General features: G+C 36.7%; 1 protein-coding gene across 2 annotated transcripts in view; it reads left to right on the plus strand.

The window, feature by feature from the left end:
• Positions 1-27,471, plus strand: part of BRINP3 (BMP/retinoic acid inducible neural specific 3) — a 459,847-nt gene that overhangs the window by 346,903 nt on the left and 85,473 nt on the right. For both annotated transcript variants that reach the window (XM_065936721.1, XM_065936720.1), the window contains exon 7: positions 26,046-26,268. In XM_065936721.1, coding sequence (XP_065792793.1) covers positions 26,046-26,268 — 223 coding nt within the window. The remainder of the gene's footprint in view (positions 1-26,045; positions 26,269-27,471) is intronic.

The following is a 27,471-nucleotide window of genomic DNA, read 5'->3' on the forward strand; positions in this document are numbered from 1 at the left end:
CCAGGGGCTTCAATGTATTACAAGACTGAAACTTGGACTTTCACCTTGACCTGGCATTAATAAAGTGATGCTCTTCTTTGCTTGAGCAGTGTCAGAAGTGACCTGCTAAAACATTTAAATAAGACCCGGTGGTTCCTAACATAATACTCAGAAGACTCATGTTTCAATTGAAACTACTTATCATAGGAAATATCAGAAAATCTCAAGTTGAATGAAAAAAGATCATTAATAAATACCAACAGCAAGATAATGCAGCTTTATCTAAGAACGATTTTAAAGGGGCCATAACAAAATGCTTCAGTGAACAGTTAGGAACTTGATTGAAACAAACAAAAATATACAAAGTCTCAGAGTGAAGTTAAGCCAACTACTAAGGTAGAGGTGACATATTTCTTACAAGACTGTCTTAACTTTTGACAGCAACTGCAAGTCTGGAAGTTTCCCCAAACTACCCTCACTTTTGGTATGTCAGGACTCACAGATGTCACTGAAAGTTGCTATACTCATGGGTATACTGATGGTTACGCATTATCACAAGAAAAGGAAACATTTAGCCAGGAAATAGGCGCATAGGACAGAGTCCAAGGAATTACTAGACTTGGATCTTCTTTTGCCCTCTCTCTGCAGAATCAGGGCATGTTACTTTCCTTGCATTGGTTTGTGAGAATATATATGGTGTATCACCAGTCATGGAAGCTCATCTGAGCCTCTGCGTTTCGTTTTCATGGGGCTCCATCACATAGGCACAACTGATTAATTGATTGCCTATGTAGTTAATCTGTCTCCAGGTCAACTGATACTGTGTGCCCCAAAGCCCCCGCAGTAAATTATGTTGTTGATTTTTCTAGTGTATCGGGCCCCTCCCTAAATAATGCTGTAGACTATTTAACACCCATGGCCCCCAGGCAAAAAGGCACTCCTAACAGGAATGGCACAGATTACCTCCCAAGAGCTGAGAGCAAAGGCTAGACCTCATTTTTGGCAAGGATAAGTTTTTGTTGTTATTACATACTCTGCAAAGAAATAAAAGTTATTAACAGAAGACCAAATGGGAATTTTATAAATGAAAGTTATAATAACTGCAACAAAACATAGATAGGTTCAATAACTGAATATAGAAGAAAGAAAAGAGTCAATGGATTGCAAAATAGAACACTATAAATTACTGAATCTAAAAGCAAGATAGGCAAAATAGAGTAAAAAAGTTAAATTAAAGAAAAAAAAAAGCCAAGCTCCAGGGAACTGTAATGCTCTAATAGAAGATTTACTTTTCATGTCATTGGAGACCTGCAAGAAAAGAGAGAACGAGAGGGTGAACATTATTCAAAGATGCTGTAGCTGAAAATTTCCCTTATTTGCCAAAGATATAAAGTTATAAGATCAAGAAGTTGGAAAAACAGAAGCCCCAAACAGAATGGACACAATAGAACCCACACCAAGGACATCAGAGTCAAAATTCTGAAAGCTAAAGGCAAATATAATATCTTGAAAACACTAGGGGAGAAATAACACCATTCTTAAGGGGGTACAGCTTGAATGATTTCTATTGAAAACTAGAACAGAGTAAGTGACACAACTTTTTTCCAGTGTTGATGGAAAAGAAATGCTAACCAGGATTCAACAGCCCAGAAAAAATACATTTCAAATACTAAAGAATTTCAAGATATTCTCAGATGAAGGAAAATTAGGATAATTTATCATCAACATAGCAACCCAAAATGATTGCTAATAAAATTTCTCTAAACAGAATATTATAAAATAACTAATCAAAAATCTAAGAGAAAGAACAGGAAGATTAAAAATATAAATAAACTTTTACACTTGAGTTTTCTAAGTTATGTTTGATAGCTAAAAAATTTATAGTACTGTCTGATGTGATTTTCCATGTATGTAGAGAAAATGTTTGAAAATTATACTGTAAAAGAGGAGTCAGTTCAGTTCAGTCGCTCAGTTGTGTCTGACCCTTTGTGACCCCTTGGACTGCAGCACGCCAGGCTTCCCTGTCCATCACCAATTCCCGGAGCTTGCTCAAACTCATGTCCATTAAGTCAGTGATGCCAAAGAAGAGTAAAATAACTTAAAGAGGAGGTAATTGTTTCTATATTCCCTTTACTGGCCAAATCTCCACACTAGTATACTGTAATAAATTATGTATATATAGTGTAATACCTAATACAGCTATTTTAAATAGGCCTACACACAGAGATACTTTCAAATACTATAGAAAAATAAAAATAAAATTCTAAGCAATATTTATTCAATGCACAGAAAGGCAGTACAAAGAAAAAATAAAAATAGGGCACAAAAAAGAAAGTAAAAATAAAGTGGTATGGTCAGGCCTTCCTTCACATATCATCCATAATTTCATGAGATATAAATAGTTCTCTTTACTTGTACTAGTAAGTCCATCATCAGTTGGTTGGTTAAACCAACAGCAACACATTCACATCCCTGTGATCTACTCACCATTAACAGGGAATGAGTGATCCGTATTGGTCCATATGATTACTTGGCTAAATCTTGAGGGCATTATGCTGAATGAAAAACAGAAGACAGTTTCAGTAAATCACCTATTGTCTAATTCCATTTGCATAACGTTTTCAAAATGACATATTAGAGAAAAAATTGTTAGTGTCTGCCAGGGATTGGGGATGGTCAGAGGAAGAGAAACCAGTTGACTATAGTGGTGCAGAAGGAGGGATATCTTCGCAATAAGAGAATAATTTTGTATCTAACTTGTGGTAGTGATTAATATATCTAGTCTTCTGAGACAATAGCACAGAACTTCATACACACACATTAATCCAATGTCATTGTTCTGGTTTTGGACTGTGCTGTATTGATACAAAATATAATCTGTGTGTATGTGTGTGCTCAGTCATTCAGTGGTGTCTGCCTTTTTGTGACCCCATGGACTGTATCCTACCAGGCTCCTCTGTCCATGGAATTTTCCAGGCAAGAATACAGAAGTGGGTTGCCATTTCCTATTCCAGGAAATCTCAACCCAGGAATGGCAAATTTGAGTCTCTGGCATCTTGCACTGCAGATTTTTTTTTTTTTTTTTTTTTAACCACCATGCCGCCTGGGAAGCCCAAAATGTAATCATTGCTGCTGCTGCTGCTGCTGCTAAGTCGCTTCATTCGTGTCCGACTCTGTGCGACCCCATAGATGGCAGCCCACCAGGGTCCTCCATTCATGGGGTTTTCCAGGCAAGAGTACCTTCCTGGTACTCTTGAGTTCCTTCCTCAATGCATGCAAGTGAAAGGTGAAAGTGAAATAACCCAGTCGTGTCCAACTCTTAGTGACCCCGTGGACTGCAGCCTATCAGGTTCCTCCATCCATGGGGTTTTCCAGGCAAGAGTACTGGAGTGGGGTGCCATTGCCTTCTCCCAATGTAATCATTAGGAGACACTAAATAAAAAGGTATGCAGGAGTCTCTCTGTACAAATATATAGCTTCATATGAATTTTTATTATTTTAACATTGAAAGTTGGGAATTCCCTAGTGGTCCAGTAGTAAGGACTCTGTGCTTCCACTGCTGGGAGCCCAAGTTTGATCCCTGGTTGGGGAACTAAAATCCTGAAAGCCACACATTGTGGTCAAAATTTTTTTTTTAAAAAAGGATAAAAATAAATAAGTGAAACAGTTAAAGAAAGGATATTTAGTATTAAATAGCAATGTGTAAAAGTTTTCATCTTTTACACATTTATAATTTATATTTAACTTATATTGGTAATACCTTATTTCTAAGATTATTGAAAAATCAGTTGGGATTAGACGTTTTTGCTAATATTGAGTAGCAGATTCTAACTGATTTGTTAAGTAAATTTATGTGCTAATTCATACCTCACAAATCCTCTCAGGTGGCTTCTTACTATGACTTATGAGAATATATAACTTTGCTGGATTTCTTACCTGTCCTGCAGCAATTCTTAGACTCCTAAAGGCATGTTCATATACCATAAGGGTTAGATCTAGTTTCTTAATGCAGAAGCTAATTACTCTGATTTCAAAAGATAATAAAACTTATTTTATCCCAAGAGGGCCAAGTAGTCACAGCTCACTCTAATTTCCTCACTTAAGCCTCAAAGGGCCAGGAAGACAGTGGGGAATATCTCCTTGGGTCTGTACTTTTCAAGGAGAGAGAAAGATCCAGAATTTGAACACATTCTAGGCTGGGAGAATAATATAAAATTTAAATACAGGAGGCTAGTTGGTTCCTGAAGATATTTCATACACATACAAAAGAGTTGAAGTTCAGGTTCACGCTCATGTATTTCCAAAGAGACCTTTAGATTAGGGAAGGGGTCCGCTGTCTCCTTTCTCTTTCTAAGTGGAAAGAGCCATTTATCTTGGTGCCTGATATATGAGAGTATTGGACTACTTGTGGGGAAAAAAATTGCACTACTTTTAATCATGTCACCCCAGAAGTAAGGACTGAGGCAAAGTGGAACACACTAGTGTTATGTGCTATAAAATATTTCATAAAAGAACAAGAATACCTAGCATTTAAGGTAAAAACAACAATAAATATTACACATCTAGCATTACTCCACTTTATAGAACAGATATGTGACAAAGAAGGTAAATAACCTTCCCCAAGGTCATAGGGTTTCTGGAGGACAATATGGGAACTAATGCCTAGTTGGCCTGGCTTTAGAATCTATTCACTGAGCTCCCGTCCTATAACAGAGAAAGCAGAAATTTAATTTAACGAGATTACAAACTAATATTAGATAAGGTATCCTGAGTCTTTTTCAAGCAGATCTGTTTTTCTACAAGGATGATTCACTTTATATGCAAAGTAAATCTTATCTTGCTTTCTCTTTAGGGAATTTGTGATTAGATGGATGAAAATTCAGGATTCTTTTTAATAATTTAAAAGGAAATAGAGTGTTAACACTCACCACTTTTTGTCAGGGATAGGACGTGCGTTGAAGAATGTGGACACAAAGACATGCCAAAATCTGGGTTGCCATAACTATTCAGAGACCTGGGAATATCACATTTAAGATTACAAACAGTCTCTGGGAGTTCTCAATATAATTATGTTTTCCTTATTATTTTGCATGGGTGTTAATTGCCTACTCATAATTAACTTCCCATGTGATTGTCAAGAAATGTAATCAATAGTAAGAGCCCAGGGACCAGACTGTCATGGCTTCTGTGACCAATATCCTCTTCTCACCCCTGGCAAGGTGTTTCTGTTATAATAAAAGGAACAGGTGGAAATGTACAAGGTTACTTCAGCAAGCCACTAGCTAAATCAGTGCATCTCATAGTTCTGAAATTAAAATATAGCCAATCAGAACTTTGAAATATAATTGCCTCATTTTCAAACTTAAATACATTATGAGCCTCCTGCTAGCGCTGCACCTGGCAAATCTACTTATTAAAGTGGTGAAGAGAAGAGTTTGCTGAGACATTTTAAATATTATGCTGACATTGTAATAAAAGAAAGGAAAAAGTTAGGCATGATCTAATTCTACTGATGTCTGCTCCATTTAATAGATGCTGGTATTCCCGTAAAGCCAGTAACCAAATTTTATCCATAGAAATATTTCACATAATATTGTGTACAAAGTAAAACCTTCTGAATTGAAATATATGACCTCCTGTATAGTTCTAAAATCTCTCCTGACTTTTTTATTACTCTGATATTGTTTTATCATTTAACTCACTCAATGTGTTTAATATTCCTTTAATATTCCTCTTAGAGCAAGTCTGTTTTCTTTCATCTCTGTAGTGGTTGTCAATGCATTTATAGATACTTATATAACTAGTGGGTAGGGGCTGTGAGAAAGATGAAATTTTGTCTGTATTGAAGTCCTGTCTAAACAATCATAGGTGTTCTGAGATATGATTAGTCCTCATCAGTAAGTAAGGAAGATGCAGAACCAGGGTTCAGATTTTTGGCATCAATATTTTTACCTAATTCCTTAGATATTTTCTCTACTCTTTCTTAGATGCCATAGATTAGAATAAAGTATTGGATTTTTGATTGAAAAAACTGAGTACTTACAATGTGGGATAATGCAATTTAGCTTATACAAAAGGCAATTACACTGAATACAAATCTTTACAACCCAAATGATTTTAGCACTAGGAATAATCACAACGTACAGCCCATTCCAGTATTCTTGCCTGGAGAATCCTCACAGACAGAGGAGCCTGGAAGGCTATAGTCCATGGACACAACTGAGTGATTAAGCACAGCACACACACACAGATAACCCCATCAAACACACACACACACACACACACACACACACACAACATGCAATCACAATAATATAGACATAAAAAGGAAAAATAAGGACAGAGTGTAGGAAAGGTCAGAAATCTAACTATACTAAAAATGGGAAAACATAACGCGTGTCAAAGTACTACGTGCAAACAGTCACACATGATACCACATTATGCTACATGATTTAGGAATTGCAGGTCCATAGTATTCATTTGACCAAAGAGTTAGTTTGGGTTTTTCCATAAGATATTACAGAAAAACCTGAACAAACGTTTTGGCCAACCCAATACTATATGCAAAAACTGTGGTGAATATGTGCTCCAAAACTTATAATATTTCTCCCTTCAGAATGATCATATGAAACAAACACTACATGCTACATAGCACTCCATCTTGTGTGAGACCATGTAATAGCCTCAGGTTGCTTCAGGAAAGATTTATTTCCAAGAGAACATAGATAAGACTGGGCTTGTTTGTCAATTATAAATGCTTGCTTGGTTTTTAGGGCTTCTTGGATTTTAGTATTGCAAACACAGACTGATGGAATTTGTTAGCAAAACATTATTTTTCTGATTTTGTAATTATTAAATAAATAACATTTTTCATTAACATTATGCATGGAAGATATGGATTTGTTTCCAAAGAATAGGCTCACATTGAGTCTAAAAATAATGACAAAGACATACAGATTATGCTGCCTCTGGATTTGTTGTCACTGTATAACCTGGTCTCCCCTTACTACCACGGCAGTTTTGTGTCAGCTCTGAGATACTTCCATGAGGAACAAACAGAAACAAGTGGGCATTGGCCTACTGGTCAGTCTACAGGCAGCAAGAAAAGATGTCCTGGGAAGACCCAGAGGGATGGGATAGGGAGGGAGGCAGGAGGGGGGATTGGGATGGGGAACACATGTAAATCCATGGCTGATTCATGTCAGTGTATGGCAAAAGCCACTACAATATTGTAAGGTAATTAGCCCCCAACTAATAAAAATAAATGAAAAAAAAAAAAAAAAAAAGATGTCCACCCATATTATGATTTGGTAATGCAGTCATTTGCAGTCACTTGAAGGAAAGCCCCTTGGCCTGTGCAATTATAGCTCTAGTGAAAAAAGGTTAAAAAGCAGAGTCTTCATAGTATGTGTTGATAGGTAATAGCTGTGTTTAACCATGTAATAAAGAAGCAAATGAATTCTCTTTAGGACATGAAAGAGACAAGCTGTCTTTGGGACATGAAAGGGAAAAAGTCCAAGCATTTCAGGCCTCCAGACTTAAAAGAACTAACTGTTTCTTGACTCTAAGCCCTAAAAAGTTAAGAAAGAAAAAATCTAAGGGATGCATGTTCGGTAAAAGATCAGAATAAGGACATGATCTTCCTTTAGAATCTTCACAGCTTCCAGATCTTCCTTAAATCTAAGACAGAGAAAGGCAAAAATGTAAAGAAATATAGCAGATCTAAGAACTATCTCTGAAAAACAACTGTGGAAGCAATTATTGGTAAAGGGAAATCATGAAAGGAAGAAACTCCCAGACGGTAACACCAGCCCTAATCAAGAAACAATTTCCGCCCCTAGGGTAAGGAGACTTTATAGTGTCTGCTATGGTGTGTTCTAGGATGGCTAATCTTTGTGACCTCTATGTGTCTCCTGTTCACATCTCTTTAAAAAAATTATTTTTAATTGGAGGGTATTGCTTTACAACATTGGGCCGGTTTCTGTCATTCATCAGCATGAATCAGCCGTAGGTATGCTTCTGTCCCCTCCCACTTGAACCTCCTCCCACCCCCCGACTCCATCCCACTCCTTTAGGTTATTGCAGGGCACTAGGTTTGTGCTCTGAGAGTCAGCTGCAAAGAATCTCCGCAGCAGATTCCACTGGCTTTCTATTTTACATATGGCAATGTATATGCTTTAATGCTACTCTCTTCATATCCTTTAGAAATAGTAGTGTTAGGATAGGAGGCAAATAACTCATCTTTTTAATTTGTTGTCATGTAGACACATGGTTCGGTTCGGTTCAGTTCAGTTCAGTGGCTCAGTCATGTCCGACTCTTTGAGATCCCATGAACCACAGCAAGCCAGGCCTCCCTGTCCATCACCAACTCCCAGAGTTTACCCAAACTCATGTCTGTTGAGTCAGTGATGCCATCCAACCCTCTCATCCTCTGTCGTTCCCTTCTCCCCCTGCCTTCAATCTTTCCCAGCATCAGGGTCTTTTTAAATGAGTCAGCTCTTCTCATCAGGTGGCCAAAGTATTGGAGTTTCAGTTTCAACATCAATCCTTCCAGTGAACATCCAGGACTGATCTTTAGGATGGACTGGTTGGATCTCCTTGCAGTCCAAGGGACTCTCAAGAATCTTCTCCAACACCACAGTTCAAAAACATCAATTCTTCGGTGCTCAGCTTTTTTTATAGTCCAACTCTCACATCCATACATGACCACTGGAAAAACCATAGCCTTGATTAGACAGACCTTTGTTGACAAAGTAATGTCTCTTTACACGGTAGCCATGTTATATCTGAACTTGACTTACAAACTAGTACACACCTCTCAGATAACCTGGTCTTTGCACTTGATACAGTGATAGAATATTCGGGTTATCTTTCCTGGGGGAGATGTGAAAAGAAGAAAGACAAAGGAGATCTGATGAGGAGGAGGGCAGATTGCAGAAAGAGGAGTACTCACTAGGTATTCTATTTGCCCCCTCAATTCTTTTCTAGTCCTACTGCAGTTACATAGTGCTGAGTGAAAAATTTTGACAAAAAGTAAGTGCAAATGAAAGGTGTCATTTCTGGCCTATGACAGTAAAAAACAAAATAAAAAAGAAAGAAACACAAAACCACACATCTCTTTCTTGCCCCTTACTGGGGAAACCATGAAGGTTTTATGTTCCATGGTGTGCAGTTGATTCCAGAGCCAGAGCCTTGGACCCAGTAGAGTCCTCCCCTGCTCCACCGGGCATGTGAGATGAACAAGAAATACACTGTTGTTGTTTTAAGGATATGGGGGATGGTTTGTTACAGCAGCAAAATTGCACCTTTCCTGACCATCACAAGACAGGTCAGAGATGATAACTAGATAGATTGATATTACTAGATAGATGATAGCTGGATACTGGTGATAAATACAGAAATAAATATCTGTTTATATGTTTAGTGTCCTATAAAGATGACATTTTATAATAATCTTTTTAAACATAATTTTATCCATTTATTTTTGACTGCGCTGGATCTTCATTGCTGCGTGGACTTTCTCTAGTTGAGACAAGCAGGAGCTACTCTCGAGTTGCGTGCACAGGCTGCTCACTGTGGTGACTTCTCTTGATGCAGAGCAAGGGCTCCAGGGTGTGAGGGCTTCAGGAGCTGTGGCTTCCAGGCTCCAGAGCACAGACTCAATAGTTGTGGTGCACAAGCTTAGCTTCTCTGCCGCACGTGGGATCTTTCCGGATCAGGGATCAAACACGTGTCTCCCGCATTGGCAGGTGGATTCCTTACCGCTGAGCCACCAGAGAACCCTATAGTAATCTTTTCTTTTTAAGTTTCTTTAATACCCAATAGGAAAAAGAAAATTGTAATTTGCTGGCAATATATAAATAATTATTCCTAAACCTTTCTTGAACAATTACACTGACCGCATTTGTTTGTGCAGAGAAGCAGCAACATTTCTGGCTAAAGTCTAATGTTTCCATGGTTTCCACTACAAAGAATCATTCCTTGAAACTGGGAGTCTAATCTTTTTTAGGATTTTTTTAAGTAACGTGTGTGAACAACTGAAGTCCAATGCAACAGAAAAATAAGTGTGCTTTCATTATGGTCCTTTGTGTTTGCCACAGCCTTTGAAAGACCGCAAGATACCTTTAAGTCGTATTTCTTTGGTAAATCACTATCATAATGCTTGCACAATAGTGAAGCATCACTTTATCGAACATTTGTTTGGGAGCCTGAAATATTTGTTCTATTGTAGATCAATCCCTCTGATAACAATTTCACTAGCTTTGCAGTTTGCTTTTTCAATTTAATGTTGCCAGTGGTGTTAGACCTGTTATTATTTTTATTGCTTATATTACTATTGAAAATATTGTTGTGAGATAGAAGTAATATTGCCGTGATTTTATTATTAGCCCACTTTTCTTGTACACAATGCTAGGCGTCTACAAAAGTATCAGGCTTTCAGGCCATATGGTATCATTTATAACTTTTATGACTGGCTCTCAGAGTCCTCCACTAAGAATAGTAATGGTGGTTATCAGCACCCTGGTCATAAGAACAGAGCACTGCAGCACACTAAATAAATATGATGCCTCAACTTTGAAATTTGGCAGCACTTTCAGGAAAAAAAAAAAATCAAATGATAACTGTTTCTGCTTTGTTTCTCTGCACCATGAAGTTCCAAGATAATCTATGATGAAAAAGGGCAAGATTATTGAACATACATAGCAGCTGTTAACTTAAAACTAACATATGATTTTTATCTTTGCTTATTGTGTTTAAATGATTTGAAAAATGAAACATCGCATGTTAAATTCTTTGAAAGTAAATGTCATAGATCCCCTTTCCTTCAAAAAGGAAACATACTGTCTTGTTGAATAGCACATAAAAGGTTATATTGCCTCTTGAAAATCAAAGTGTCAGTTGCTCAATGATGTCTTACTCTTTGTGACCCCATAGACTATAGCCCACCAGGTTCTTCTGTCCATGGACTTGTCCAGGAACTCTTCCCTACCTAGGGATTGAACCCACGTCTCCCATGTTGCAGGCAGATTCTTTACCATCTGAGGCACCAAGAAAGCTCTGATTTTGTCTCTTACTATGAAATTTATCCTATTTATTATTATTTTTATTGTACTATTAATGCTTGATATTAGCTATAAAACTATATAGTTATGTTATATATTGACGATATGACATATACATTAGCTACCTAATACATAAACTCTGAATATTGCAGTGGCTATTATATTATTCTTTAGAATAGAAGTTTTCAATGGGTCTTCAGGAGAAACCTGGTGTCCTTGAAATACTTTTAGAATGTCCATGAATACATACTCCTTGTTATAATATTTTGAGAGATCATTGCTTTTCTTTTCCATTTTCATTCTTTCTTAAGTGTATAGTGGAGTTGTCTAGAAGTGACATGGCATGTGATATGGCAGTAAATCTATGTTCAGAATCAGATACAAGGATCAAGTGTTTCTGCTTGAGCCAGACATTAAAGAGGTTTGCAAAAATGTAATAATGCCTATCTCTCCCAAGTTATCTTTTGCTTTAGAAAATATAGTTATTATTATTTAAATATCTTGATTATATGTCAAGGGTAAATTATTGTTATTTCACATATAATAATAGATAGATGTTTAATTTTACATGGTAGATACCTATAAAATAAACCACAAAAGCAAAAGCTCTTTGGAGTCTTCTGTCATTACCAAGAATATAAGGAGTTCTCAGGCGCCTTCCCTGGTGGCTCAGTGGTAAAGAATCCGCCTGCCAATTCAGGAGACACAGGTTCGATCCCTAGTTCAGGAAGATCCCCTGGAAATGGGAATGGCAACGTACTCCAGTATTCTTGCCTAGGAAATCCCAGGGACAAGAGGAGCCTGGCAGGCTACAGTCCATAGTGTTGCAAAAGAGTAGGATAAGATTTAGCAATTAAACAACAACAACAAGGAACTCTCAAGATAAAATATCAAGGGACTATTACCTTAAAGACTTGCATTCCCCTCTTCCTTTCCCATCCTCAGTTACAATAACCTGGCAGATGACAGAAGTGAGGGAGTGTTGCCAAGGCTGCTTCAAGGACTTGTGGAGCTGGAGACCGAATCTTCTCCCTTGCCTTTGGCTTTCCTCCCACGGTTACTATATGGCTGCTCCCGCATCCAGTCTGCAGTTCATGCACCAGGATGCAGGAAAAGCTGGGAGAAAAAAAGAGAGAGAGAGAGAAGCACCTAAACCTGAAAAGCAAACCTTTACTACACGGAAGTTCACCAACCCCAACATACTGACACAGGTTGTAACTTTTGCCACTCGGCCAGGACCCTGTCGCACATCCACCAGAGGCTGCGAGGATTTTATATCGGACCTATCACGGTCGACAGCAAAATCAGTGTTCTGGAAGAGGACAATGGATGTATTAGAAAAGCGGCCAGAGCTGCTTCACCTGTTTCCTTCCTCTGAGCTGAAGCAAATAAAGCAACAAAAGCTTATGGGAATAAAGGGGCTTGGCATGGAAAATAGTGTTTACAGCAGGGAGAAACTTGGAAAGTGAAGGCATGACAGGGGTAGACAGAGAATTAGAGAAACATCCATAATCCACTTAATCTCGAAGCCCTGGTATGGATGGAGAAGCCAGAGCCTGTGGACAGGTCCAGGAGGCAGTGAGAATCTGGCCGTTGTCCAGTGGGAGCCCAGGGAGATATCTGGAAGGTGCTGCTTGTGGGCAAGATGCTGTTTCCATGGAAACTGGTCTCTCTGTAGAACCCACCATGTACTGAACTTTGGAAAGAACTGTGTGTGACTGTCACATGTTCATCATCATAAACTCCTGAGAATAATGGCTTCTGTTTAATGTCCACCTTCTACACCTCAAGGTTATTTCACTGACCAACTTTAAGCCTACAACTGGAAGGGATTTGTGGAAAGAGTTCTCAGCCTTTGGACTGGGTTGATGGTTCCAAGTTTATAATCAACAATTGAGCATGACTGCCAGTTGTGTGTAAAGTGTAAATGCCATAGCCTGAATGTTTTCATTTGGAATAAATAGATGAAGCATAGGCAGTTAGAAGCATCACATGTTGTCTTTTTGCAAAAAGTCATGTTCCTGAAAAATTTGAGTAGCAGTATGAAAAATGTATTCGATGAATACAACACAGTGTATTTGGTTAATTGAACTCAGAGAAAAAAAGTGTTCAACAATTAAGAAATCTGAGGAATCTTTTTCAACCATGGCATGATAAAAAGAGAATATGACATCTCTTAATTCTATATTATAGTTAATATGTAACTATTTGAAGATAGAATTAAAGGTATGACACCACCCTTATGGCAGAAAGTGAAGAGGAACTAAAAATCCTCTTGATGAAAGTGAAAGAGGAGAGTGAAAAAGTTGGCTTAAAGCTCAACATTCAGAAAACTAAAATCATGGCATCTGGTCCCATCACTTCATGGGAAATAGATGGGGAAATAGTGGAAACAGTATCAGACTTTATTTTTGGGGGCTCCAGAATCATTGCAGATGGTGATTTCAGCCATGAAATTAAAAGACACTTTCTCCGTGGAAGGAAATTATGACCAATCTAGATAGCATATTAAAAAGCAGAGACATTACTTTGCCAGCAAAGATCCGTCTAGTCAAGGCTATGGTTTTTCCAGTGGTCATGTATGGATGTGAGAGTTGGACTGTGAAGAAAGCTGAGCACTGAAGAATTGATGCTTTTGAACTGTGGTGTTGGAGAAGACTCTTGAGAGTCCCTTTGACTGCAAGGAGATCAAACCAGTCCATCCTGAAGGAGATCAGTCCTGGGTGTTCATTGGAAGGACTGATGCTGAGGCTGAAACTCCAATACTTTGGCCACCTCATGTGAAGATTTGACTCACTGGAAAAGACTCTGATGCTGGGAGGGATTGGGGGCAGGAGGAGAAGGAAATGACAGAGGATGAAAGGGCTGGATGGCATCACCGACTCAATGGTCATGAGTTTGGGTGAACTCCGGGAGTTGGTGATGGACAGAGAGGCCTGGGAGGACCAGGGAGGCCTGGTGTGCTGTGATTCATGGGGTTGCAAGGAGTTGGAGAGGACTGAGCGACTGAACTGAACTGAACTGATACACATACATGAACTTTGCTGGTGGCTCTGCAGTAAAGAACCCTCCTGCCAATGCAGGAGACTCAGATTAGACCTCTGGGTTGAGAAGATCCCTTAGAGGAGGAAATGGCAACACACTGCAATATTCTTGCCTGGGAAATCCTATGGAGAGAGGAGCGTGGTGGTCTACAGTCCATGGGGTTGCAGAGTCAGACATGACTTAGCGACTGAACAACACCAAGGCATTTATGTGTTACCAAAATACTGACTCTGTCTTATTAAACATTTTATCATATTTTCTTCTAGTAGCTAATTTCTGTTGTATACAAGGCATGTGAAAAAGGAAGTAAAAAGAAAATAGATTTCTATTGGATATCATGGAGCCAAGTAACTGCATGGTTTCCCATCGTGCCTAACTGCCTGTAGACATGTGTTGTGGCTGGTAGAGAGGTCTTCATTTTTAATATTTTGAAATTGAAGTACAGTTGATTTACAATGCTGTGTTCATTTACGAAGTTGTCTTAGTTTCATGTAGACAGCACAGTGATTCAGATAGATAGATATAGATATAAGGGGGGCTTCTTTCTCTTGCTGTACTTCCCCTATGCTTCCTGTGGAGGATCTATGGTGTTTCTTTTCTGAGAAGATTCACTATTTAAAAGATGCGTCTACTCTTTGTTAAAGGTTGGTTTTCCAAAGTTCTACAGTAATTTATTAATATTCCATCAAGTGAGAAAGGGCTAAGATAATTTTTCCATAGTGCATTGAGAGTCCTAACTACACTTGGAACTTATATCTGGAATAAACTATATCAGAATAATATGATTAAAAAGTTTATGCCTGTACTTAATTTTATTATAAATTATTCAATCTGAACATCAAAAATGGTGATTTTATTTACATAGTTTTAAGAGTTTCCTGTTTGGACATCATTTCTAATAGTTAAATTACTTGTGGATTAATACTATTTTCATACTTATTATTAACATATATTCTCATGTACATTTATGGCATTTAAGGTGGTCACATAGGCTAAAAGACAAATTTTGTGGGGAATTTCTTAGTTTAAGTACGAATTCCATTTCTCTGTGACCTGTTTTCATTTGGAAATCACTAAGCTTCTTTGGCTTCCATTTTTCATTGTTGAAGAGAAAGCTGCTGCAAACATTGAAAACTGGTGTACCAGGGGCTGGGAGAGGATGGGGTCAGGCATGTTTTTTATCTTTGAAGAGAAAGGATATATCCTTTGAATATTACCTCGCATTTACAGTGTATGAAGTAAATTCTCTTCTCACTAGAATCAGCTTGGCTCTGGATTCTCTGTCTGGCACTGGGGACAAGGTTTCAAATGGATTTGATCTCACAGCAGACATTGCTTCTGTATTCATCAGTTTTTCTCCAGGTGCTACTTACAAGTTTCCCCTCTTAGCAGAATTTACTGAGCATCTCTAAGTCACAGGTATGGTTTTAACACAGTGGCTTTAACAGCAATAACTATGTAGAATTAAGAGAACTAAGTGCCTAGAAGAGTGCTTGATACTTAGAAGATACCGTTCATAAATTTTGCTTCTGCAGAATGAGTATGTACTTTCAGCTTTGTATATAACCAGTGATCGTATGTCATTTCGGGATATTTTGATTTTCTATTGATAATCTGAAATTCACATGCACTGTAACTTTACCACCTGGACCCCATTTGCCAGTTTCTCATCCATAAACTAAGGCATTTATCAATGTTTTTATCTCATAATGTTACCTTCAACCTGAATATTAAAGCTTAGAACTATACTACACATCTTATTTCAGCTTTATATTCCCATGTGAATTACTTGCAGCCTCATATTTCCTATGACCAAACTCGACTTTTCCAAATGAATTATTCTATATATGTTTATATTTAGCTTCAAACCTTTCTTTCATAATCTTGTCAATCAGTTTTGCAATTTAAGAAACATGCTATTAACTCACACTAGGTGTAATGTGCTGTCTTAGACTTTTGTAAAGGGAAAATACAAAGAAAAATAAAACTTTGTCCTGCCCCTCAGAGAAACATAAAATGATTTTTCTTTTTATGTTTCTTTGAGTTCATTATTCTTCTTAATTTTTCTCATAATTGGCTCTGTGTAATGATCCTTTAATTCAAAACTCTTTTCACATCACATCTCAATAAAACCTGCCTATCCTATTGCAGGATTATTATGAGATTGGATGTCATAACATTTGTGAAAAAATCTACAAATAAAAGTAGTCTTTAAACAGAAGGAATAATTTTACTTTTCTGTCAACTCTCAAAAGAATTTATGCTTATTAAGATAGGAGCCACACTTTTTTCAGACTTCTTTTGTCCTGGGCTCTAATTAATAACTGTGTCCCTTTGAACAGCTGACTGAATCTTGCTAAGTCCTCCTCAGTGAAATTCCGAGTATAATAGTACCCATATCCTAGGCTTGCTGGAAGGATTAAATGAGATAATTCACTTTAACTTCTCAGCCCAGCACACATAGAAACATGGAATAAATTATAAAAAGAAAAATAATAGCTAGCATTTATTTATCACTAATTCTGTAAAAGGTATTTTATTTTCATTATTATCCAATTTAATTTACTAAACCTATGAAGAAATTACCACTACAGATACAAGAATGATTATTAACATAATTTTAGCTCTTAACTAGCACAGCAATTGTCACACATTAGACACTCAAAAAATATTTGTTATACTCTTGTTGAACTCCAGATTCTAATTATATTTGAGGGCCCCATTAACTGTATCAGTCAGCATTCTTGCAAGAACAGAATCTGACTGCAGCAGAAAAGGAATTTATGTGCAGACAGTGGATTGGGTAGCTCACAGAGTCAGCAGGAAAATTGGAGAGCCTGGCTCTGAGGCTGTGCCTGGAACAGTAACAAAATCACATAAGAAGTGCCATCTTTTAAAGTATAAGGAGAACACACATCTGTAATGGGCACCTCTGACACCTCAAGAGAGATCATTGCAGTCATCGTTATCAGTGATGCTACGAGGTAATTCATTTGCTGCTTCTTCAAAGATCTTTACAGATTTGTTATTAAAGGGAGCTGGAGGAGAGCAGTTTGGAGAAGCTATCCAAATGTGCTCGGGACCACTGGACTCTCAGAAATTTCACTCACACATCAGAGGCTTGAGTTTTTATAAAAAGCATTTGCAGATCTTGAACATAGCTAAGGTATTGGCCAGCAGACAGGATACCTGTTGCTTGTGATTTTCACATCTTTTTAGTATGATGTCATTAACAAAATATGTCCCATGACAGGATGCAATAGCCTGCATTCCTTTGAAGTCACTTGGCAGACAGAGGCTGAGAAATTATTTGACCCTTGAATATGATGGAGATGCTTCATAGCTGACATAGGAACAAAAACTGCTTCCAGGCTTCCCTTTTAATAAGGATAGATAAAAGAGTTTGTACCATAGAAGAAACTTCCTCCTAGTGCTAGGAGTCCAGTCCCCAGTAAGTTACTGTATCTGGAATGGCAGCTTTAATTAGAGTTACCCTATGATTGAGCTATCGCCAATATGTGAGTTAATTAGAGATAGAATGTGATTACTATTTCAAAATGTTCAGTGTTGAACAGATCTCCAAGTCCTGCAACCATGTCAAGCATTAAAAAAAAAAAAAAAGCAGTATCACCTGAATTTAGTCTTTTCCTAGGAAAAGGAAGCTTAATTTTATCCATCTTACCTTTATAGGTTTTACCTGATAGGTTAGCGAGACAGAGCTTTTCTATTCTAATTCTTTAGTCAGAGACCAGAAAATAAACATGGTCTGGGTTAGGATCTCATTGGACCTGATTTCAGGAGGCTTCATAGAAAACCCAATTTACTGTTTAATTTCTATAAGGCCCCTCTCTGTTTCATGAGATATTGTGGCATTAGGATCCTGAGGGATTAATTCATAATGCAAAGGAAACATGTGGTCTATTAAGTAGGGTATAAGAGTTCTGAGTCTTTAAATCATTCGGGACCACAGATAGCATTCTTCTCTCATGAAAACTCAAGTCAGGCCTCTTTTGCAGATTTTTTCTTTCAATTATACAAATTCAATAGGACCTCAAAGCCTATGTATTTATCATCAGTACCTATGTCCACTGTGCCTCTGAGGTGTAATCTCTGTTTCTAGGCCTCAGTCACAGAGGGTTAATTGTATCCTAATTGAAACCAGATGTGATTGCAGCCATGAAATTAAAAGACGCTTACTCCTTGGAAGGAAAGTTATGACCAACCTAGATAGCATATTAAAAAGCAGAGACATTACTTTGCCAACAAAGGTCCTTCTAGTCAAGGCTATGGTTTTTCCAGTGGTCATATATGGATATGAGAGCTGGACTGTGAAGAAAGCTGAGCACCAAAGAATTGATGCGTTTGAACTATGGTGTTGGAGAAGACTCTCGAGAGTCCCTTGGACTGCAAGGAGATCCAACCACTCCATCCTAAAGGAGATAAGTCCTGGGTGTTCATTGGAAGGACTGATGTTGAAGCTGAAACTCCAGTACTTTGGCCACCTCATTCGAAGTGTTGACTCATTGGAAAAGAGCGTGATGCTGTGAGGGATTGGGGGCAGGAGGAAAAGGGGACAACAGAGGATGAGATGGCTGGATGGCATCACTGACTCGATGGACATGAGTTTGAGTAAACTGCGGGAGTTGGTGATGGACAGGGAAGCCTGGTGTGCTGCGATTCATGGGGTCGCAAAGAGTCGGACAGGACTGAGCGACTGAACTCAGTCAGAACTGAACTGAACTGAATTGAAACCAGAGCCCACCATCCGATTTCACACAGATTTTCCTACTAACAGATGTCCCTATCCTACAGAATATAATGTTCATCGGATATGCATTCATTCCTTTTATCAATGCATTTAATGTTCTTTCTCCAGTAGAAAATCAGCAAATTCTTGATAACAACTAGGAAGTCAGAATATTTTCAATAATCTCCCTTGGGACATGATGGATGATGGAAGTGGGATGTGATGAAGTTTGCTTCCTAATGAAGGTCATTCCTTTGATTAAAATCATTACAATGACTCGAAGCAAGACAGTCTAGTCCATCAGGCAGGAGAGAAGATGCTGTTTCTTGGCGACAAGGAAAGTGAGCATTAGTGTTCTGGAATACTCTGAGTTCATCCCAGTCCTCCCGCAATCTACCTTCCAGTTCCCAGGTTCCCACCCCTTCAAATGTTCTTTCTAACTTTAACAGATCTGGCAGGAATTTAAATTCAGTCTTGGGATCAAATTTATTTTGAAGCCCTACAGCTGCAAGAGATAAAAGATCTCTTTTAGTCCTTGAAAGTCTCCAGCATTCTGTGCTTTGAGAAAAAAAGAATGTAGGATTTTGAGCTCTTTAAGCAAGCCATCTCTATTTGTAGTAACCAAGTCAGTCTCAGTCTTAGAGATTTTTATGTTCCTCATTCAGTTCTATATAGGCACATGGTCCCAAATGTGCCTTCAACAAGCTCTTCATTCTAGATGAACACAGGTGGTACTTCTATTGTCAGACTTCCACCCTGAATACTGCGTTTATTTAAAAAGTCTTTTTTTCCCAACAAATCCAGAAAAAGTCTCCTATTATCCGTGGAGAATCTTCTAAACCACTTATGATACCAGTACCTCTAGTAGCCCAGAATTTTTTTTTTTTTTTTTTTGGATGAAAGTAAGAAAATCAGTCTCTAGATAACCCAATCTGTTAAGGAATCAATTAAAGGATATTGGTTAGCATATAGAATCTTCAAGAAAGCTAGAGAATCATACTTGTACTACCTGGTTGAGACAAATTAAAAAAAAAAAATCTTGCATAAGACTTATTTAGTGAGATCACCATTGCTGAATGCATTGAACTCTAGATCTCTAAAGGGCTGTACCCCACAGGCCTTTAAGGCCTGCACTTGCCCACCTTCAAGACTGAAGAAAGAGCCTGGAGTCAGTTACAGAAACATTAATGGTTTAATGAATGGGTAGAGCTTACACATCTGAAGCAAGACCCTAGAGCAACACCTCACCATGTGTGGTGGACAATGGGGTAGCACAAGGTGGCCTTCTTTGCTCCCGTGGGCAGGGGTTGGGTACCAGTTATAGGGAATTGATGTCAAGTTGCCTTACCGGTTGCCAAGGAAACCAGCAGAGGGGCATGTCCCTTATTGCCCTTTGATAAGAATAGTTGAAGTTCTGATCTAAAACTAGAATAGTCACTAGCTGAAGCCTGGGGCAAATACATAGGAAGGCCAATCGTATGAGCATGGTGTAGATGAAGCAGGCGGTGTTCAAGCAGAGGACAGAGAGCAGAAGGACAGCCATCTTGAGTGGCTGATCATCCAATAGCAGCAAATGCTACCATTTCTGCTGTAATCACTGTCTCCCTAGAGAATTGCTCCAGGCATCCTCTGTTATCACTTCAACAGGATCCAAACTCTCCTCCTGTTCACTTGATTCCTTTATCTTAGATGATATAGCTATATCTTGTAGCTGCAAGCGAATGTGAAGACCTGGGTCTTGACTGTTCTATAGTTATAGTTCATTATAGAAGTAAAGTACAACTATAGAGATAACTATAGTTATAATTGTAGAGATAAGTGATGGGTAAATTTTCAAACTTTTGAAAGGGGTTCATAAACAGAGTAATCTGATGAAGGACAGGTTAATTGTCTTGCTGCATTAAAATATTTTAACATAAAAATGTGATGTATCTTTCAGAGGAAAAGAAAATGATCAGGAAAAGCACATTTCTAGGCCAGCTGCTAAGGAATTAGGTTCTCTTTTTGATTTATGCCCGCGTGGACCCCTCACTTTTTGGCCTCATAAAATTGGCCAGTTCACAAGCTATTGAACAGGCTTGCCATTTATTTTATGCAGCATTCTAGTATTTTGTCAATTTCAGTATAAACTCTATACCCATGGTTTATAGAAAGATTTGAATAGACTTGCATTGATATGTGGCCACTCAAAATCCTATCAGTGATTTACTGTAGAAGGTGAGAAAATGTTAAACTGGTACAAATGATTCAAATAGTCCCTTGGAAATGTTTGGAGAAAAATAAAACTTGATAAAAGTTAAAACAAAACAAAAACAAGCAGTTCTAATCAGGATTATGGGGTGAGTCAAAGTTTGCCTATTCATTGTGCTCCCTCAAGGGTCAGATTTACATTTCAGTCATTAGTAACTTTCTGCCATTCAGGACACTGCCTACATTTTCTGTCTCAACTTTGTTCCCCATCAACCCTTCTTTCCTACTCACATTCCCATTTATTTCTCAATTTTATGTCTTGCCTCTTTAAATATTGCATATGTGTATTGTCAAGGATTGCAATTAAATTATTCCTAGGTAGATACTTCTCTTTGAAAATCAGAGGAAGGCAGATGAATCCATACTATTTTCTAGGAAACTATGATTCTCAAGAAACAACTTTATTAGAAGTGGCTCTGAGTGAGCAATAACTTTGAAGTTCAGTGGTAGAGTTTGATGCTTATTTTTCAACTTTGGAAGTAGTACTTAGCCTAGGTGAAAACCTACTGTAAACTAAACAAACTAATAAATAAAAACCCAGTCTTAAAAACAGACTAGATTTGACATGTGTTCATTTATAGATAAGGTACTGCATTCAGTATAAGGAATTAATATTTGTTTTATTAACTTACTGATCACAAAAAATTTTGTGTTAATAGAATATATTATTAACATGTCATACTTAAAACTTCTTTCTTTACAAACATAACAGGAGAGACATGTATGAAGAACTAGACCAGTAGTATCTCAAAATGAGAAGTCATTTTTCTCATGAGAAATGAACAGATAAGTTCTGGTTAAAAACAAATGTTTTCATGGATTCTTCATGTATATCTGATACACATCTTTTTTGCTTATTGCATCCTTTCATTTAAAGATGTTCTGTGTCCATGTTTCTTATTTTGCTATACATTGTACAATATTTTGTTATTAGAGTAAGACTATTCCTATGCTTTCATAATATTTAAAATTATTATCCATCCTGCATCGTAATTTCTACTGAAAAGGTAACTTGTACCAATATGGTAATTGATACATAAAACAAAAAACAGAATGTGAGCCAGTAGGCTTTTACTTTTATAATAACAAGTCATTAAATAATAGCATTTTATATAAATGTCTGAAATATAAGATATATATATATATATACATATTGAACTGACAACTTAATAGTATTTTTTGGCTATGATTTTTACTGGCTAGCAATATTTATTTAAACTTTAGTAGAATAATACTTTCATATGAAATAAAAAAATCTTAAAGGCACAAATTTCATCCTTGAATCCTGCCCACCCATAGTCCTACTTTCTAATGGCAGCAGCTTCTGTTTTGGATATGTTGGTGGTTTTGCAACTCAAGAAATCATCTCTAAATAATAATAAAAATAAAAAAAATCTGATTGCTTTTCTACATTTTTGAGGAAGTAAATTACTTGCTCCCAAAGCTCTAGAAAATTTAGAGTGCTTTAGAACACCTTTGAAAATATATTCCAAAACTGTCTGAGCAGAGGTTCTGAATATGTGAAAATGTATAATCAATACACTGGTCAATGCTTTGCATGCTCATCAATGAAGACAGAAGCACAGATCAGGATCTACATATTATGGCTGGTCCTTTTACATCCAAAAACGTTCCGTTCTCCACTCTTACCTATTTAATTCAACTGTGAGGCATGAGAATAAAGTCCATACATATATAAATACATGCGATCAATATGTAAGTGCAGTAGCAAAAATAAAAGTTTTTTGCTGACATTAGAGTTACAAAACTAAAAGTCATCTGCATTCAACATACATAACTGTGCCGATAAAATTTACATGAAGGATTATTGAGGGGACTGAGTTAATATTTAAAACACTGCACTTGAGTTCCTGCCAAAGCAAGAACTCGTGTTACCAGAGAGACAGTGAATTCATTTCAAAGTTAACTAACTAGATATCAGGTGTTAACTAGAGTTTGTTTTAGAGGAGAAGGAAAAAACAACAGCAACAAACCTTGTTCAGCTATTTTAGAAAATATTTCATTTTTATTGGAAGAGCAGTAGTAATCTTGAGCATCAACATGGTGCCTAGCTAGTCTTCTATAATTTATTGAAAAGATGTCACCTATGCTAATTCTCTTTGCCTCCACAGAATTCATTAATATCATGTATCTGCTTTTGTATTATTTTCTGCTTCATGTGAATTAGTTTTGTGAAGAAGACTGACTGATTTACATACAGGATGTTTATTACCACTGATATTGCTGTTGTTTTGTTTCTCATAGTCCTCAAAACTATACTGAACAAAAGTACTCATTTGATACGTATCTTGCAAACAGGGGTCTCCAGATTAATCTCTCTCTAATAACCCAGATACTGAAAGCATTTCTCCTAGGATATTTTTATATGATGTTAATTTTTGTTTCTTTTACAAATTTGTTTCCCCAAAGAAGTATGGTTAGTCATTGTTTGTACTTCCCTCATAGCTCAGTCGGTAAAGAATCTGCCTGCAATGCAGGAGACCTGGGTTCGATTCCTGGGTTGGGAAGAAGGAAATGGCAACCCACGCCAGTATTCTTGCCTGGAGGATCCCATGGACAGAGGGGCCTGGCGGCTACAGTCCATGGAATCATGAGTCTGACTCGACTTAGCAATTAAACCACCACTGTCATTGTTTAGTTGCCATTTTAAAAGCAAGAGCACTTTATCTTCTACATGGGTTTGGACATTATTATAGGGTTAACTGTTGTCTGGTGTCCACTAATCTTTGTATTTTCTCTTTGTAGTTATGTGAATCTAGAGCTTTATATAATAATTCGAATGTATCATTCAAATTTTATTTTCATGTTATGTAAACATAAATTTTACTAACTGAAAAAATATCCAGAGGAATATTTCTGGAATTCTATTGACTTCTAAGTAGAATGAATTTCAGAGAAGATGCTATTTTAGCATTTTAAACTATTACATGTCATTTGTCATTTTTAAAAAATGAGATGAAAGGTTTATTCATATTCCCACTCAGAGATCAAAATAGCTGTATGTTTTGTGCACAACAGGTGTGCAATAAATGTTTTGGGGACTGTCAATGGTGACTCTTAATGACTTCGTAATGAAGTAATTATTCAAATGTCATGTTAAAACTCTTTCTTAAAAATTATATAGTGCCAGTTTTCAGCTGGCATATACTGTTACATCCACTTTGATAAAATAAATAAACTAATAGAGTCTTTAACTTGAATAAAATGTACTGATTTAGAAACTTTCATAATACTACTGTAACAATAAAAATCATTAAAATATGCAAACCCATGAAACAATAAAAGCTTATCAGTAATGTTCAAGTAAAAGATGACAATGAAATGAAATGAATGATTAGTTTGCAAAGTAGTGGCATCTGCTCTGTGAATAATCCAGGGAATGCTTTCCAATTTCCATGCCCCAACTCTTTTATTCAAAGGAGAAAATTTGTCAAAGGAGACATATGGGACCAAACAAAATGTAGAGGACTGTGAAATTGGAATTTTAAAATGCATCTCTTATTTATACTCTGCTTACTTAAAAAAATGATTTGAAGCATATCAAATGGATATATCCTCAAAACTCTTTCCTGATGAATATTACTATAAAAAGTGCTGGTTTTCCTTTGTTTCGTTGTTCTTCTGGTTACATTTAACATCCAAACATGCCAGAACTCTGTGTTTATGTGCTCTAGAAAATGTATCAGCCCAATACTCATGAATATAATTTTCCGTTAATTGTCTAAAAGTTGCTTTTTCCATCACTGATGAAATAGTTTGGGATTGATTATTGAAATAGCCCTGCTTTGTAAAATATGTATAAATTAATTGCCTTAAATATATACGTATATTAATGTAGTTTATCTTTTCCCATGTGAATGACATGTTTTTTAATTAGTGACAACTTGGAGGTTTGGGGCTTCCCTGGTGGTTCAGAGGTTAAAGCGTCTGCCTCCAATGCGGGAGACCCGGGTTCGATCCCTGAGTTGGGAAGATCCCCTGGAGAAGGAGATGGTAACCCACTCCAGGGTTCTTGCCTTGAGAATCCCATGGACGGAGGAGCCTGGTAGGCTACAGTCCATGGGGTCGCAAAGAGTCGGACACGACTGAGCGACTTCACTTTTACTCACTTTGGAGGTTTGGAAATACTGCAATAAAGACAGTCTCTTCCAAGGAATCAGTCTGAACATACTTTGTCCAAAATCAAGTAAACAAAAACACCTGTAACTGGTTATTCAAAAATAACTATTTTTGAATTGGATATTTACAACTAACTAAATCGCCATTTAAAACAATTTATTTGCAACTTCATAAAAATTTAAAGTAAAATGATATTTTTATAATAAAAAATTTCCCATCTCATTTACAAGCAAGGAAATCAAGGCACAAACAGACTGAGGTTTAATGTATGCTGTGTAAGTTTTTTGTGGGTAGAATAGTGATTAAAATATGGTTTATATCACTTGCAAAATAATATATCTTCAACCACTGCAAACATTTAGTAATGATAATCCATGTATTCTCCTATACTGATTTAAGGATAATTTCTGGAAATATTGATTTAATAAACAATACTCAGAACAGGTGATTAATGCTATTGCCAGAAATAAAAGCTAGATTAATGATTATTAACTTTGGGAAAAAATTCAACACCATCAAATTCATTTATCATCAAAAGGAGAACATGGAAAAATTAAGTTCAAGTTAAACTTTTACCCCAAATATTTGTTTTAGAATAATTATTTTAATTACCTTTTTAAATGAATATTCTTGTTCTAACTTATGAGGAAAAAAGAGAAAATAATCCTAAATCATACAAAATTACCTTCTTGTTATTAATTTGCCACACAGAGAAGAATAGATTGCATTTGTTTCAGCATTAACATACTAACTATACTTTGGAGAAGAGGAAAAATGGCTATTTTATTATTAAAGTGTTGAATTTTGGCATTTTTTTTCAGATGAATTCAAGTTCTTTATGAAAAGGCTGCCCATGAATTATTTCCTCAACACATCTACCATCATGCATTTGTGGACAATGGATTCTAATTTTCAGCGCCGCTATGAACAACTGGAGAGCAGCATGAAGCAACTTTTCCTGAAGGCGCAGAAAATTGTACACAAGCTCTTTAGCCTTAGCAAGAGGTGTCATAAACAACCCCTCATCAGCCTGCCACGACAAAGGTAAGGCAAGTGCAGTAATGCAGACAACTGAGGACAGCTCTACTGAGCTTCTGAGTGGAGGTGTGCTAATATGCATAATACAGTGTTATTCATATTTTTAGAGATGATTTGAAAACATGTTGTCTTAAGTCTCAAAATGATTAATTGCAGTTATTTTCCAAAGTAAGGCTATAATGGGACCACATAGACTGAATTTTTATTTAATTTTTTTTATCATTAGAATCAAGACATTATTCTAACTTGTACAGGGTAATCAGCTGATAATTGTGTGACAGCGAACATAAAAACACAAAAACCTAGTTACATTGTAAGCATAGGAAGTAAGCAGGAATAAAAACTGAAATTTCTCAAGATGTAACTTTTAAATAAAAGAATCTAAATCTTATTTGACATGTTCATAAAACCATAAATCTCATTCTACATGAATGTATGGAAAGTGCTGTGAAAGTTTCTAACAATTTATATGAATGATGACAAACTCTTCTAATACTTGTGTCTGAACTGACTTGGGGAATCCCAGGTTTTAGATTTGGTAGTTTAATATGTATTGATCAGTCAAGGCAGTATAAAGTTGCATTTACTTAGTACGAGCAGGTTGAAAATGAAAGGAAAAGCTAAGGAAAAATTTAGGAAAAAAAATCATTAAAAAACTATTTGTGTTAGTATCACCATTATAAAATACTTGAACTTTGACTTGATTATTAAATTATTAAGAAATATATAATTATAAATTTCTTTCACTGAAAAAAAGTTTAAACATTTTAAAATTCAATTTCAAAATAAATCATTGGCATTCTCTACAATCACTGGATTTTTGCATATTCAACATGTATGCAATCTAAGTTGAGAACATTTTCATTGGACGCATTTTCAGCCCCATATTCCCATGCCCTATATTCCCCTTATTCCCATATTCCCATGCCCATCCCTCGGCTATTTGTCTCTCCAGATGTGTCTAATCTACTAATTGTCTCCATAGATTTGATTATTCTGGACATTGTGTACAATATGTGGTCTTTTGTGACTGACTTCTTTCATATAGCATAGTGCTTTCTGGGTCACCCATGTTGTGGCATGTATCAGTAGGATATCACATTTATTTTACCTATCAATTAATCATTTGATGGACTTGGGGTTGTTGCCACTTTTTGTCAAGTATAAATGATGCTGCTGTGAACATTCACATATGCTTTATTTTTTTAA

The sequence above is a fragment of the Muntiacus reevesi genome, chromosome 5 (assembly GCF_963930625.1).
Source record: "Muntiacus reevesi chromosome 5, mMunRee1.1, whole genome shotgun sequence".
NCBI classification, from domain to species: Eukaryota; Metazoa; Chordata; class Mammalia; order Artiodactyla; family Cervidae; genus Muntiacus; species Muntiacus reevesi.